The sequence below is a fragment of the Ictidomys tridecemlineatus genome, chromosome 7, assembly GCF_052094955.1.
Source record: "Ictidomys tridecemlineatus isolate mIctTri1 chromosome 7, mIctTri1.hap1, whole genome shotgun sequence".
NCBI classification, from domain to species: domain Eukaryota; kingdom Metazoa; phylum Chordata; class Mammalia; order Rodentia; family Sciuridae; genus Ictidomys; species Ictidomys tridecemlineatus.
Genome location: NC_135483.1, coordinates 62,406,196 through 62,420,811, shown reverse-complemented (window position 1 = coordinate 62,420,811; position 14,616 = coordinate 62,406,196). Strand labels below are relative to the sequence as shown.

The 14,616-nt window shown below is 41.4% G+C and overlaps 1 protein-coding gene across 5 annotated transcripts in view; it reads right to left on the bottom strand.

Moving 5' to 3' along the window:
- Positions 1 to 14,616, bottom strand: part of Chd7 (chromodomain helicase DNA binding protein 7) — a 184,593-nt gene that overhangs the window by 114,594 nt on the left and 55,383 nt on the right. For all 5 annotated transcript variants that reach the window (XM_078017078.1, XM_078017081.1, XM_078017080.1 and 2 more), the window contains exon 2: positions 7,177 to 9,015. In XM_078017078.1, coding sequence (XP_077873204.1) covers positions 7,177 to 8,841 — 1,665 coding nt within the window. In that variant the 5' untranslated portion in view covers positions 8,842 to 9,015. The remainder of the gene's footprint in view (positions 1 to 7,176; positions 9,016 to 14,616) is intronic.

Sequence of the window (14,616 nt, the reverse complement as noted above, 5' to 3'; positions counted from 1 at the left end):
CTGATCTCTCTTTTACACACATACACCTCCAATACTGTCCTTACTGATGATAACCAGTGATTCTACTTTAATACTTACCAAAGGTGGGTAACATATATCTTGGAAGACGGCTGCCACAGATTAAACCACTTAAAATGTATTATTTTTCATGAATTTATAATGACTTTTTTTTTTTAATCCTTTGAAGCAACTAGCATGGCACTGTCTGGTACCGTGCTGTTCAATATGGCAGTCATCAGCCACACACAGCTACTGAGCAACCAAAATAATATTCACCCCGCACACCGTGTAAAACACACCAATCTCAAATACTTATGTGAAATATCTCACTTGTTACAATGATTATATGTTGGAATAACAACCGTGATGTACTGGGGGGTTGTGGCTCAGTGGTAGAGTGCTCACTTAGCACATGCGAGGCGCTGGGATCAAACCTCAGCATCACATACAAAAAAAATAAACAAATAAAATAAAAGTATTGTGCCCAATTACAACTAGATTTAAAAAAAAACTGTGATATACTGGATTAATAATAATTACTAAAATTAGTTTTATCGGGTTTTTTAATATGGCTACTAGAATATCTTTTTAATATATTTTTTTTAGTTGTCAATGGAACTTTATTTTATTTATTTATTTATAAGTGGTGCTGAGAATTTAACACAGTACCTCGAACATGCTAGGCAATGCTCTACCACTGAGCTACAATCCCAGCCCCATAGAATACCTTAACTAACATGTGGCTTATACTTGTGGCAGCTCTCTGATCCGGAACATAGTAAATACTCAAAATGTTATAAATAACAAAATTCTCCATCTACCCTACTAGTGGAGGTTTTTGTCTCCCTTCCATACTCACCCCTCCCTCCGTCTTCCACCATACTGCCAATCTCAGTCCTTAATATGGTGCTTGCAACCTAACAAGCACTAAATTAAAATTTCTTTAATGTAGTCGAATGAGGGCAACCAAGATACAAAACAGAAACGCAGTATGTAAATGTGACTTTTTAAAAGTTAAGAAAGTCAACTGGCTCTTGGGATACAGCCAGAGGCCCAATACACAGCTTCAAAAGAAAACTGTAAAACTAAATTCTCATTACCTACAACACTTTTCATAACCTCAGAAAATAATACTCCTTTACAATTTAGGCCCATCATGGTGGCACACACCTATAATCCCAGTGACCTAAGAAGCTAAGGCAGGAAAATTACAAGTTTAAGGCTGGCCTTGAACTTGTAATTTTCCTGCCTTAGCTTCTCAAAAAAAGAAAAAGAAAGAAAGAAAAAAGAAGTAGAGATGTAATTCAGTGGTAAAGCACCCAGGGTTCAATACCCAGTGCCCAAAAAATTTAAAAAAGTTACCTAATCAGCAAGGCTACCACGAAGCTGGCTCCTGCTTTCAGACCACGGGGTGAAAGGAAGGGCTGATGGACTAGAAATTTTCCTCTGCTTGAACTCTACATTTGGCATGTTCTACTTTAACCCACTGAATTTCTGATCTCTGGGATGAACCAGCAGCTATTCTGAGGGAAAAATGCAAGCAGTTACTTATTAAGCCATTCTGTTAAGTATATTCAGGTAGTCAGAAGAAAAACTTCAGAGCCTTCATGAAAAACAATACTGGTGCAAGCAACCAGTGGGCCAAGCAAGCAGCAGTAAAGGCCAATGACTTGCTTTACCAAAGGTTGGGAAGAGAGAACCACAGGCCACCAGGATGTGGGAAATACAGTGGGGTCCTCTGCCTTCTGGGAGCACCAGAAGGGCCACCTGCTTCAATGAGGTCCAGCTGGAGTGCCTGTCTTCTGGGTACACTTGGAAAAGCCCCTGAAATGCCACTTAGGTGACAAGATATTCTATTTTCCATCTTCCTCTGCCTTTTTTTTTTTTTTTCCTGCTAGGAATAGAACCTCCAGAGGTATCCCCAGCCCTTTCTATTTTTTTCTTTTGAGACAGGGCCTTGCTAAGTTGCCCAGGCTGGTCTCGGCCTCCTGAGTCATTGGGATTACAAGCCTGCACCACTATGTCCAGTTTCCTCAGATTTTTAAGAGTGTGAAAGTATGATGTCAAAAGTAGTGTTGTTAGGTACCTTTCTCCATTAAAAACACTTTTTTTTTTCTATTTCTAATCATAACTTGCACTGAAGACGCTTGAGATGTATGGCCATCTTTTTGCACAGATTTACCTTAGAGTTACCAATTACTCTGCCCATATCTGAAATTCTCCATTTACCAGTAATTTCAGTTAAGAATTGATTCCACTTGAGATTTAACAGGAAAAGATTTTCCCAGACAGGATTTAAAAAAAAATGTTCAAAAAATGTCATGGAAAGAGAGAATTGAAAAAACACCACTTCTAAATCTTTTTTAATCTCATAAGGGAAAATGATTACCCATTTCCTCAATCTTATGTCTTCTGGTCCCTCAAACTTTTTTCCTACTTCTGTTTTACTTTATGACGACTGTATTTCAGGATCAAATTAAGGAAAGGGACGCAAATATATCCAAAATATGCTTATTCTAAGAATACAAAGTTATAGACCCTAAAAATTCCACAAAAACTTTCTGAAAGAGCAACCCACCAACAGCAACACCTGTGTAGACTGCACAGTTCAAGTTATTCGAAGCTCATGAACTTGCCTGTGACCTGAAGGATAATCAATCCACTTATTCATCTTTTTTTGGATAAGTTTTTCAAATGAACCAAAAACCATTCTTTGGGCTGTGGCTGTGGCTCAGCAGTAGAGTGTTCACGTAGCATGTGTGCAGTGTGGGTTCGATCCTGGCACTACATATGGATAAAAAAATAAAATAAAGGTATTGTGTCCAACTACAACTAAAAAAATATTTAAAAAAAAAAAAAAAGCTATTCTTGCTTTTCTTCTGTGTTGTTTGCATCCATGTCCATGGTGAATGGATAAATGCTCCATGCCTGTTACAACCCCCTCTCTACTCTGCACACTCCTGAGTGATATAGAGCGCCCAAGGGTGCCATTTCCATGCTGAAAATCTCCCAGAGCACCCCGAGGACAAGGCCAGGCCTACGTAGCTCTCTCTCTCCCAGACCTCAGTATCACATTCCAGTATACAGGGGACACAGCAGGCCCATGGGGCTCTCATCTTTGCACTCACTGTGTGCGCCTAAGACTCAAACTCCCCGTTACTCATCCATTTCCCAACTGGGATTCTGCACATCTCAGCAAGAACATCAACTGCCCCCCAAAACCCTTCACAGACTGCCGTGACCCAGTGCTGGTCTCAATGGTGCACTTTTCATGGCATATCCTTGCCAGCAAGATCATTCTCTTCCCCCTGTGAGGGCATACAGAGAGCCTCAACATTTGATCAATGTTCCCTGAAACCAAGGAATTAAACTCAAACAACTATGACTACCTTTGACATTGAAATAAGTGACTTTTTTTAAAAACTTTTAAACAGTGGTGAACACTAGCAAACACTAGAGAGATAATCACATACCAATTTGGGGTCCCTGCCATGTACTTAAACCGTGTTACTCTTAATCTCATTATGCCTCTATCCAGAAAGGTGTGTGAAACTTTAGAAATAATCAAATCAAGGCGATCCAACCCAGGGCCTCACATGTGCTAAGAATACACTCTACCACTAAACTACACTCCTGGAACCTGGTCTATTTTTAAATGATTAAGGAACCAATATTTTTAACTTTCCTCAGTTTAAATATCTTCAACAGTAGATAGACATTCTTACATATAACCCACATAAACACAAGTTCTTTGGAATTCCCAATCATTTTTAAGAATGTGGAGGTCTGAGATAAAAAAAAGATTTGAGAACCACTGTTCTAATAAGGTAAAAGAAACATAACTTAGAGTTTTCCTTTCCTCTGTAAATCTTACTAAATAATCAAAAGTCAAGAGCTTTACTTAAAGGATATGTCCATAGACCAAAATGTACAAATTTGCATGTTTTAGTTCAGTGAATTTTTTAAAAATATTTTCCTTTAACTTTTCAATATAAAGTTGAGTTTCTCTCTAAAGAAACCTAGATGTTACATGATTTAGAAAATATCAATTCAGAATGCATGAAACAAAGAGCATAACTTGTTCTTTAAAAATGTAAAATTTAAGAGTCAACAAGTCTATATAAAATAAGCTAAACTGCATGCTTATTTCAAACTAAGCTAGTTACCTTCCTTACTACCTAACGTAATTTTGAACCACCAATCTGTAATATATAAAATGGAAAAAAAAATCTAATAGTTCCAAAACAAAGCATAGTTAGACAGTTCATATTTGGCAAAAGAGAGGAAGTCATTTAAGGGAGAGAGAGATTTTTCAGCTATGTGACAGCATTGTGGATTACCCATATCATTATCCTTCTCACACCTTGTAACATGAACTGAAGCAGAGGAGGATTCTTGTACAAATCATACTTTTAGTTATTTTATAACTAAGGCTATATTTCATAATATTTAACTGTTTCTTAAAAATAAAATTAATTTTACATTGTACCTATGTCGGTAATGACAATTATAAAACAAGGTCTGAGTTTTTGGAGATAAGAAACTAAAACCTGGAGAACTACCATCCACAGGATATCATGGACATTATACAAGGCACTTGATATCTATCGACCCACTTGATGTCAAAGTGCTTTTGGGATAGGCACTATTTTTCCTGTTTTACTGATGAAAATCTGAGGTTCAGAGAGATTAGATCACTTGCCCAAGATTGCCAAGCTACTACTACATGGTGAAAGAGGGATTCAAATACCTTGCTCACTTTATGCTCTTCCCAAGACTTTGTGCCCCGCTAGTGTTGTTTTCAAAACTGGGTATGTCAAAATCTTAAGCGGATACAAAGTTAAATGCAAATAAGAAAGCAAATATGTAACTGTACTTATAAGAAAACTACATATATTCCTTCAAAAGTCCCAAAATGTGGGGCTGGGGTTGTGGCTGAGTGGTAGAGCACTTGTCTAGCATGTGTGAGGCACTGGGTTCGATCCTCAGCACCACATAAAAATAAATAAATAAATAAATAAATAAATAAATAAATAAATAAATAAATAAATAAATAAATAAAGGTATTGCGTCCATCTACTAAACTAAAAATATGTTAAAAAAAAAAAAAAGTTCCAAAATTCGTCAATAAAGACACCAGAAGGAGTAGCCACACTTGAGGTCTCCAAATCTCTAGCTCAAGGCATGAAGCCTCTGGCACTCAGACGCCCAATTGCCACAGTCACTAATGTCCTTTGAAATGTACATAGAGGTATCTTAAAAGGAAATATGGGGGAAAGCAACAATACCCATCCAGGGATTTGACCACAATCAATCACAGGGCATCTCCTGCAAATTGAGCTCTTCCTCCAGCTGCTGGAACAAAGACTGAGAAACCAGTACTCTAAAAAGATCCCTTCTTTATTAAGACACTTTCCAAAGAATGCAAAAAAAGAATATTACTGGACACTAAGTCACAGTCATTCCTGCCCTAGAGGCCCCCACGCCCTGGCCTCACTCTGCACTCTGGGCCCCACCCCTTCCCACCTCCTTTGTCGGCAAGACTGGGAGAACAGGTCCCAGAATCCTGTTCTACAGGGGAACACCATTCAGCACTCCAGGTCAGCTGTCAGCTGTGGGCACAGAACCTTCTGACTTCACACCTCTCCTGGGACTCACGGAGGGTGAGTAGACCGCTTCCCTGAAGGCCTCCACATTCTGAGGTCCCAGGAGCTTTCCAGACCACCACTCCCATAGTCCGGCCCAGGCCCAAGCTTCAGAGTCCCTGGAGTGAATTCCACCTAGATGCCTGAGTGGCTTCCTTTCTTGACCAAACCCACATTGCTTCAACCCCTCTGCTCCCACTATCTGATCCAAACTGTCCTTGCAAGCCTGGACAAGTAGTTCACACTTCATCTGTTGCTTCCCCATCTTCCCTGCGTCTCATCACTGTCACTGACCCTCCATTTAGTCCAAATTCCTTAAAACAACACAAAAACCCAACAGTCTGGCCCTGACCTGCACTTTTCCACCTAAAACCCAGGTTTATTTCCCATGCCTATTCAGCAAGCTCGCCGTGCCATTGCCCGGTTTAGGAAAACCACCCAAAATGTCTTCCCCAGGACCACTTTCTCAGAGTAAATCCTAGCCAAATTCCAAGCACCCTCATCCACAGGCATTTCCTCTGTCTGGACACTTGTCACATAAACAAGTGCTTGGTCTTTTACTGTTTCATATTTTCACATTCAGGTTTTGTTTCCCCCAAATTATTTTAAGATCAGGAAGAACAAGCACTATTCCTTTACAGCTCTAAAACCAACTACTGTAACCAAAAAAACCAGTTGCATCTCTAGATAACCAATACATATTTTTTTATAGCACTCAGAATAACCTGTACACACAGATATTGTTTTCACATAAATCAAGGACACAAACACCAAACATTATAATGGAAAGATGTCTTTGTTAACAATAGAGCTTAAAATTTAAATGTGCTCTCTCGTGAATGCTGAAGGATAACAAAATTCTCAGCTTACAAAAAAAAGAAAACTCCTACATCGGTGTTGGGTACCCAAATCTCTCTAAATTCTGTAGATTATGGTTTACTGCGGTTTCCTACAGTTTGAAATTTAAATTTATATCAACATTCAACAGTTGGTAAAATAAGTATTACAGAAGTACATATTTTGCAGCTTCCCAAGAAAAATATCGTATGAAAGGAGAGAAGAGGGAGACTATTTTGCTGGATACCGAGTTTCTATTTTGCTGGAAACCAAGTTTCAGGGTATTTTTTAAAAGGAGAGGAAGAGAAAACAAGAAAGAATAGAGAAAGAAGGAAGACAAAAACATTTGTCTCAGAGTTGTCTTGGGTGCACTGTCCAACTCCCTGCTAGCAAGGACTCAGCTCCTTACAGGCAGGGACTCGTCTGTTACCTACACATCTGCATCCTGACACAATTCCTGAGATGGGGGTGTTCTGAGGATTCTTGAATAGATGAATAGGTGCATAAGCCAAAACGGTGAGTAAATAAAGAGAGCAACGGGGAAAACAAGAGAGATTCTGAGGCAACTTACAAGATTAAAAAGTAAGGAGCTCATAATGAAAAACCTTTCATGAAGTTTAAAGGAAATTCTATTAGACAAGTTAACCATGCTGAATTTTACACTGCAGTGCAGGCGGCCTCTGCGTCCCCTTACCTGATGCACAGGCACTTTCTGCGGGGTGTTCTGGGGTGATGGGTGGAGCTGTGCCCAAGGCTGGTGATGAGGGTGAGGGGGTGAAGACTGGTGGTGCAAGCCCGGGTGGGGCTGCAGAGGAGGACAGGTTGGCAACTGCTGAAAAGACGGCTGCTGACCAGGATGTTGTTGGCCAGGTATCAGTCGTTCCTGGATTGCTTGTGGATCTGCAAGGCCAACACCAGGACAACCATTTGGTCTCATGTGCCCGGTCAACTCCCTCGGTGCCGAGGACATGCCCATAAACGGACGAGACTGCTGCATGTTTCTGGGGCCCATATTCCTCTGTCCAATTCCCATGGCACCAGGGGGCTGGTGAGACGGTTGAGGGTGGGGCATATTTGGATAACTGCCAACTTCCATTGGTATCCCAGCACTTCCAGGCCTGACTTGCGGAGGAGGAGTGCCTGCTGGGTTACTCATTGCTTTCATGGGTGACATGGGAGGTGGAGAGGCATAAGTTCCCTGAGGCTGTGAAGGATGCATAGTTTGTGTGTTCATTTGGTTAAGTGAGCCACTGGGGTGGATGGGCTGCTGGTGCATTAGTCCTTGACCACTGTTTGATGGGAATCCTACAGCATTGGGGTATCTTGGTACGGACTGATTCATTGGAGTATTATTTGTAAGGCCTAAATTTTGATTCATCCCTGTATTGTTAACTAATCCCTGATTTAGGTTACTGTAAGGATATCGAGAATACTGCCCTGAGTTGTTTATAGTAGGAGAGGGGACTGTCTGGCTCCGAGAACTAAAGTTAAGGGTTTGTGGTCTAACAGCCCCTTGTTGAGGAGGATTCGGGGAGAATCTGGGACTGTGGGCAACGGATTCTCCATGGAGAGCAGTAGGGGGGTGGTGATGGAACTGCTGCACCGAGTGACGCAAGGAAGGTGCCATGCTGGGACTCTGTTGGGGCACGTGGGACAAGTGGCCAGGTCCTGAGGTGGCAATAAAAGGATTTCCCTGATTGAGGCCCTCTTGACCTTGGGAAAACTGGCTCATCCTCTGCTGTGGCTGACCGTGCTGCTGCATGGAAAAATCCCCACGTGCCATATAGCTGCCCATCTGCTGCATGTGCGGAGGGTGGCCCTGCGCTGGTGGCCCCGATGGAGCCGGCTGCGGTGGCTGTGGCTGTGGCTGCTGCTGCTGGTAGGGGGCTCGTATCTGGTCTGGTACCTGAACAGCCCGGGGCCCCCACATAGAGCCACTGTCCACAAAAGATTGCCCGTGCCTTTCATTCTGCATGCCAGGGTAGACTCCCATTTGACCCCCGCTACTGCCCCCATGGGGCACCTGGGGAACGGGAGGGGCGTGATACTGCGAGTGCGGAGAGGCCAGTCCGTTCCCAGGGGCATTGCTCATCATTCTGTTAGGCTGATCCATCAGATGCATCTTCTGTTGTTCGTACTGATTATAGTGATCGAAATGGGTCAACTTTGTTTGATTTTGATTAGTGGAGGGATGATGAAGGGATGGCTGCAAAGAGGCAAAGCCTTGATCTATCGGCATTTGCTGACCCATGGGATTTACTGGATTTTCAGGGTATCCACATTCTCCAAGGCCTTCAAGGCCTTCGCTGAAGATATTCCCATCCTCGCCAAAAAGACTCATCATTCCTGGATCTGCCATCTTCTTCCAACACACGGCTCCTCCAAACTACAGCTCAGGAGCTTGTCTGTGCTTCACTTCACTGAGGTGTCTGTCCTCAAAGCCTATAATCCTTAACTAATCTTCTTCATGTCATTCCATATTTCTTTAATTCTCTTGGACCCTGCAGTGTCAGGCAAAGTCTGGATATAGGTCCTAGAAGGGAGTGGGAGATGGGGAGGAGGAAGGAAGAAAACAAAGAATTAGGAACAAATAATAAAAACTGACAGTATTTTATACATTTGAATTTGGTTTCCATCAACAATACTAATCTAGCCCCCTCGCTGAGCTGTATTTTATAAATCTAGTTCACTTTAAGAGAAACTCATTAGCTTCTACCAGAAGCATTATTATGATCGGTTACTTAGAAAGCAAGCAAAACACTAACCTTAACCTTAAATTAATCCATTCACTACACTTCCTAGCGTTCCATTCTTGGATGGAACAGAACAAAAGAACACAACATGAAGCAGCAGCAGCTGCCACAGCAGGCAAGCAGATGTATGAATATAGCCAAGCAGCCCATCTGCTGAACTAAAGCCCTGGAAATGCTCTGGTTACCAACAGCCCGCCCTTAACCTTATTCCCCTGAGCGGTGTAATCAGATGAGCGGCCGCAGCACCGAGGGCTGTGAAAAGCCCAACTTAGTTAAATTGACTAGCGGATTATACAAATACCAAAATCAGTCATTTTGCACAAATTAGATATTTACAGCCTATATAAAACTATATAACAGCAGCAGAGGCACTGAACAAGAGAGTACCCATAACAACGTTGAAAAGCAAGCTTGAAAACAGTATTAATAAATTCATAATTTCATTATGTTTAATGGCAGGAATACACAAGATTCAGAAAGAGACTACAAGAAAAGCTTTCATTCTCCAAGAGGACCAATTTCACTCATGGCTCTGGGCCCACCATGTTCCCAATCTGTGCTGATGGCAGAAGGATCCAATCACCAGGCTCATTTTTCACCCACAGGCACACGACGCTCTGGTAATGGACCAGGACCCCATGTGCCCACTCAAGGAAACTCTTAACTGGATGGACACTTTGTAGAGGATGATTACTCTTGTTAGTAGAAACAAAGACCCTCTCCCCAAACTAGTCAATACTGAAACTTATTTTAATAGAACAAGGTTCAAAATATCCATGAGAACCTCACCACTCCCTTAAGCCCTTTTCGGACAAGGCAGGCATGCGGGAAAGTGGGCAGGCACATCCGTCAGCATCCTATGTGCTCCCAACACACAGTGCACACTACCAAATGCTCTGCATTTTTATCCAAACTCTTCACAGATTTACTGTCAGATTAAAATAACCAATTTAAAGAATAATTCAACAATCAAAACAGGAAAATGTTTTTGTTGAGGGTTAATAGAACTAAACCTAAGAAAGAACTAATTCATGTAAGAAAAATGCCTAAAATCTTAGACATCTTTGGAATTTAATCATTTTTTTTCTCTTTTAAGCACATTAAGCATTGTGTGATATTGGTCCACTTAGGAGGAAAACAGTATGTTGTTGAAGAATTTCCAAAGTGATGCTATAAAACAGGCTCAGTCCTAACCTCCACTGACAGGCTTCCACAGGAGTAGGGCAATGAACAATGGCGGACCAACTCCACTGCAGACTTACCAGTGAGGCAGATAAAAATTCCATCTCTGCCCATCTTATTCTAACATATTCCTAACAAGGGGAGAATTCTGCTTACAGACAATGTAAACAACATTTCTGCTCACTGTCAGGACTACAGACAGAACACCTGAGAAGGTCTCCAGGTCTGCAGTTTTCAGGTGACAGCTGTCAACTAAAGGCAAAGGTCTCCTCACTCCACCGCTAACTGCCATGAATTTTCTGATCTACTTTCTCCAAATACAGAGGTCAAACGGGCGAGAATCAGGGGTGCATGAAAGCAGTGTTGCCGGAAACAGGCCGCTTTCCTGCACAGCTACTCAAGTTCCAAAAATCAAGAGCAGTAAAAATATCCCATGCCAAATGCAACGAATGTTTACAAACTGAATTTACTCCCGAAAGGCTTGAGTAGTCAGCCTTCATTTATTCAAGGTTCATTCTAACTTTTATGAAAATAAACCCCGGAATAGACTTGATAATAGCTTAACACAGCCACAGAGACGAACCACATATCAAAACAACCTTTCGCGTTCGCTTAGGGAAAGTAGTAACATCTACTTTTAAATGTCCTAGAAAGCCTTGTTCCATGGGATAAACAAGAGATCCATCAAGTGTCACAGGAGGAAATGCCAGTGACTGGATGGAGCCACCAACTCCAGTAGGGGGTAGAGGGAGTTAGGTGGCCTGGCTCTATGGTGCCAAGCTCTTGTAGGCCCCATGAGCAGGTAGCAGAGGCAGAATCAGTTCAGAGAAGCCATGGCAGAATTGCTGCTTACTTTTTATCAAGTTAAGGCTCAACAGAACGTGGTAAAGAAGTTGCCTACAGATGTGGGGATCAAGACAGAGTCTGAGAGTAACTGGACCTCACTTAGCTTTACTCCTCTCAGTAAGAGACCATCTCTGTGAAGACTTGAAATAGGCCAGCATCACATAGTACCAAGTAAACATGTCACCCACAACTGCAACCACGCTCAGGTGAAACCCCGCAGAGAAGTTCAAAACTTGTGGTTTTACGACTGGTGTTGTCAGGAATCACTCGCACTTTGGACACCACCAGTGTCTTTCTGCCTCTTTTCTGACCTCCAGACCCAGCTGGCGGCTAAACCAGGAAATCCATCTGGTAGCTGCAGTTCGTATTTCTGATTTGAGCTAATCTAATTAAATTATTTTGCTCCTCTTTTTATTTGATTTCATTTGAATGACCACTTCCCCAAGTCACAGCTGCAATGTATAATTCTGTGTTTCTATAAAAGATACTTAAAACTCCTTTTTGAAGGCTCCTCCCTTCTCTGCATTCCATGTGTTTTCTATGCCTAGATTAGCACTGTTCAACAGACCAAAAATAACAGCTATTATCTGTAATTTTTAATTTTCTAGTAGCCACCTTTTAAAAGTTGCCCCCCAAAAGGAGCAGAATAAATTTAATGGTTTTCACTTAACTCCACTTGTGAAACGTGACGTCTGAACTATAGGATAGGTCACCGGGGAACAGGTTTGGGGGTGAGGAAGAGGCACAACGAGGCAACGTGGCTAAGAGCATCACTGATGCTACAGAGGTGCATGGTGACACCAATCCCAGCCACTTCAGAGCTGGCAAACACTTGGAGACCTTCTGATCCAAACCTCTCTTCACGTAAAGACTACAAAGCACTTTTACAGACTGAGAAGACCAAACATCTTGTACAAAATACCTTAGTGACCAACAACTCCCTAGAACAAAAGCAGTAAATGGATGAAATGGAAGCTTACTAGTAGAATAGCAAAGGCCTACCCTGGATCCCCTTTATACAGAGATGAGCTAAAACAACTTGCTGCCATCACTGAACACAAGTGCTTCCTTTCAAAGAAATGTAACCTTTATGAAAATAAAATATGGCAAATACACTCCACTGATATGATGACTACATATATTAGAACTGAGTTGAAGCTCCTGGTAAGTAAGTATTAGTAGGAATAAGCAGGATTAAAAACAGGGAGAGCCAAATCAACAAACGGCACACAAGAGACCAAATGAAAGATTCGTTATAAAAAAAAAATTTTCTCTATATATTTGCTATTCAAGTATAAGTTTAATTCTATTTATTATTATTAAACAGCTTATATATTTAATATGTAAACTTAAATATAAATATATATTTGATAAAGTGAATTTTTGACCTAAACAAAATGTAAACAATTCCTAACTACTCTGAGATTCTCACAGTCCAAAGGTATCTGTACAGCTGAGTTTTAATTTAGTACCACGGTGAAACAGAACTTTTCACATCACAGCTGTGAACTGGAAACCTAGCAAGGAAACAGGTGAAAACAAAACACCTTTCTCTACAAAATATTTCATACAGCTCAACCACTTTTCATCTAATTGTGTATGCAAAAACTCAACCCAAGGAAACTTTTTTTTTTTTAATTTTTTAGTTCTCGGCGGACACAACATCTTTGTTTGTATGTGGTGCTGAAAATCGAACCCAGGCCGCATGCATGCCAGGCGAGCGCGCTACCGCTTGAGCCACATCCCCAACCCCAAGGAAACTTAAAAAAAAAAAAAAAAAATCCAATACATTTGGCAAGTGTGGTGTCATAAGATGTCTGCCTATTAAATGCTGAAGATTATTTTGCCGGTGCATAGTTTGATTTTCAATTGTCCTCTTTGTATCTCTCCCCTCCACCCCCAGAGCCTAAGGTATAGAACATAAGTGTGGCAGTGATTCTGGGGGAATGAGGGTGCAGCATGTACCAGAATTTTCAAGGGAGTGTCTAACCACCACCACCACAACCCGTGAGGATGCTTCTCTACTATCAAGGTGACAAATCACATTGAGAGAGGGAAAGGACCTACACGCCGATTCAGTGGACATAGGGAAGATAAAGGGCTCACGTGCTGCTGAGCTTCCGTTCCAACTGAAAGCTCTTCCTGGAGGATCAAGATGTCTGTGGACAGCCTCACCTCCACAAAGGCTCTGAAAGTCACTTAGGAAAAAGCAAAGTCCAGCAGGAAGAATGCAACTGTCCAGCTGACAAGCACCCAGTTAAACCAGGAAGTTTCTCCCAAGCTACCAACATGAGAACATCAATTCCTCACCAGTCCATTCCCCATCGGCCTCCTGGACCACACAATGCCCTTCCTGAACCCTCTAACCAAGACCACATTTTCCTCCTCAGAAATATGTTTGGGCACTGCCCATAAACTATAATCATGCTGTCTCTGCCAGCAGCTACAAGCCACATGTTGTCATTTAATTTAATTTAAACTAAATAAAGTTTAAAATTCAGTTTCTTAGTCTCACAAGCCACATTTCAAGTGCTCAACAGTCACATGTGGTTGGCGCCTATTTGTTAGCACATAGATGGAACATTTCCATCATTGCAGAAAATCCTGTGAAAAACCCGATACTTCCTAGAAGTCATATTTTTAGACAAAGACCATATCAAAGAGTAGCAATCCTCTTTTACAAAAAAACTATTTTCTCCTGTTCAGATTAGTATTCTTTTAAACGTCCCTACCCATCACCTGTGATGAAATGTGTGGTTTTTTTCCCCCTGGGTGGTATTTTGTGTCAAGTACACTTCGTAGCCGATAAAAACTCCTCTTTCTCTACCTCTCAACATATATTTCTATTTCTTAATAAATAACTTTCACTATGGTAGGAATGATTCTTAACTATACAAAATAAATAAGATTCAGAAGGATGTAAAGTCCTTCAGAAGGTCTCTGTTAGTCCAAGCACCATATTAAAAATAAAACTGGTGCTGGGATGCAGCCCAGTGGAAAAGTGTTTGCTTAGCAATCATGAGGCACCACAAAAACAATAATTTTATTAAAAACCATTAAAAGTAATAATGATTGCATTGGTGGTTTTCATTTATACCGCTAGGGAACCTCTGATTTTGCTAATTTTTTTGAAAAGGAACATTATTTTTGTTGTGGTGGTGGTGGCAGAAATAGTGCTGGGGACTGAACAAACACTATTTCTAGAAGGGAAAAATATGCCCTGAACTGCTGTTGTACAGAGTGCCGTGCATTGTGTCAGCAGTCCACGCCACACAGCAGTTCACAGTATCTCCATCCACCTTTCGACTTAGCCAAACAATGGGAAATAGTCCTAGATCCCTCCTGTCATCGGT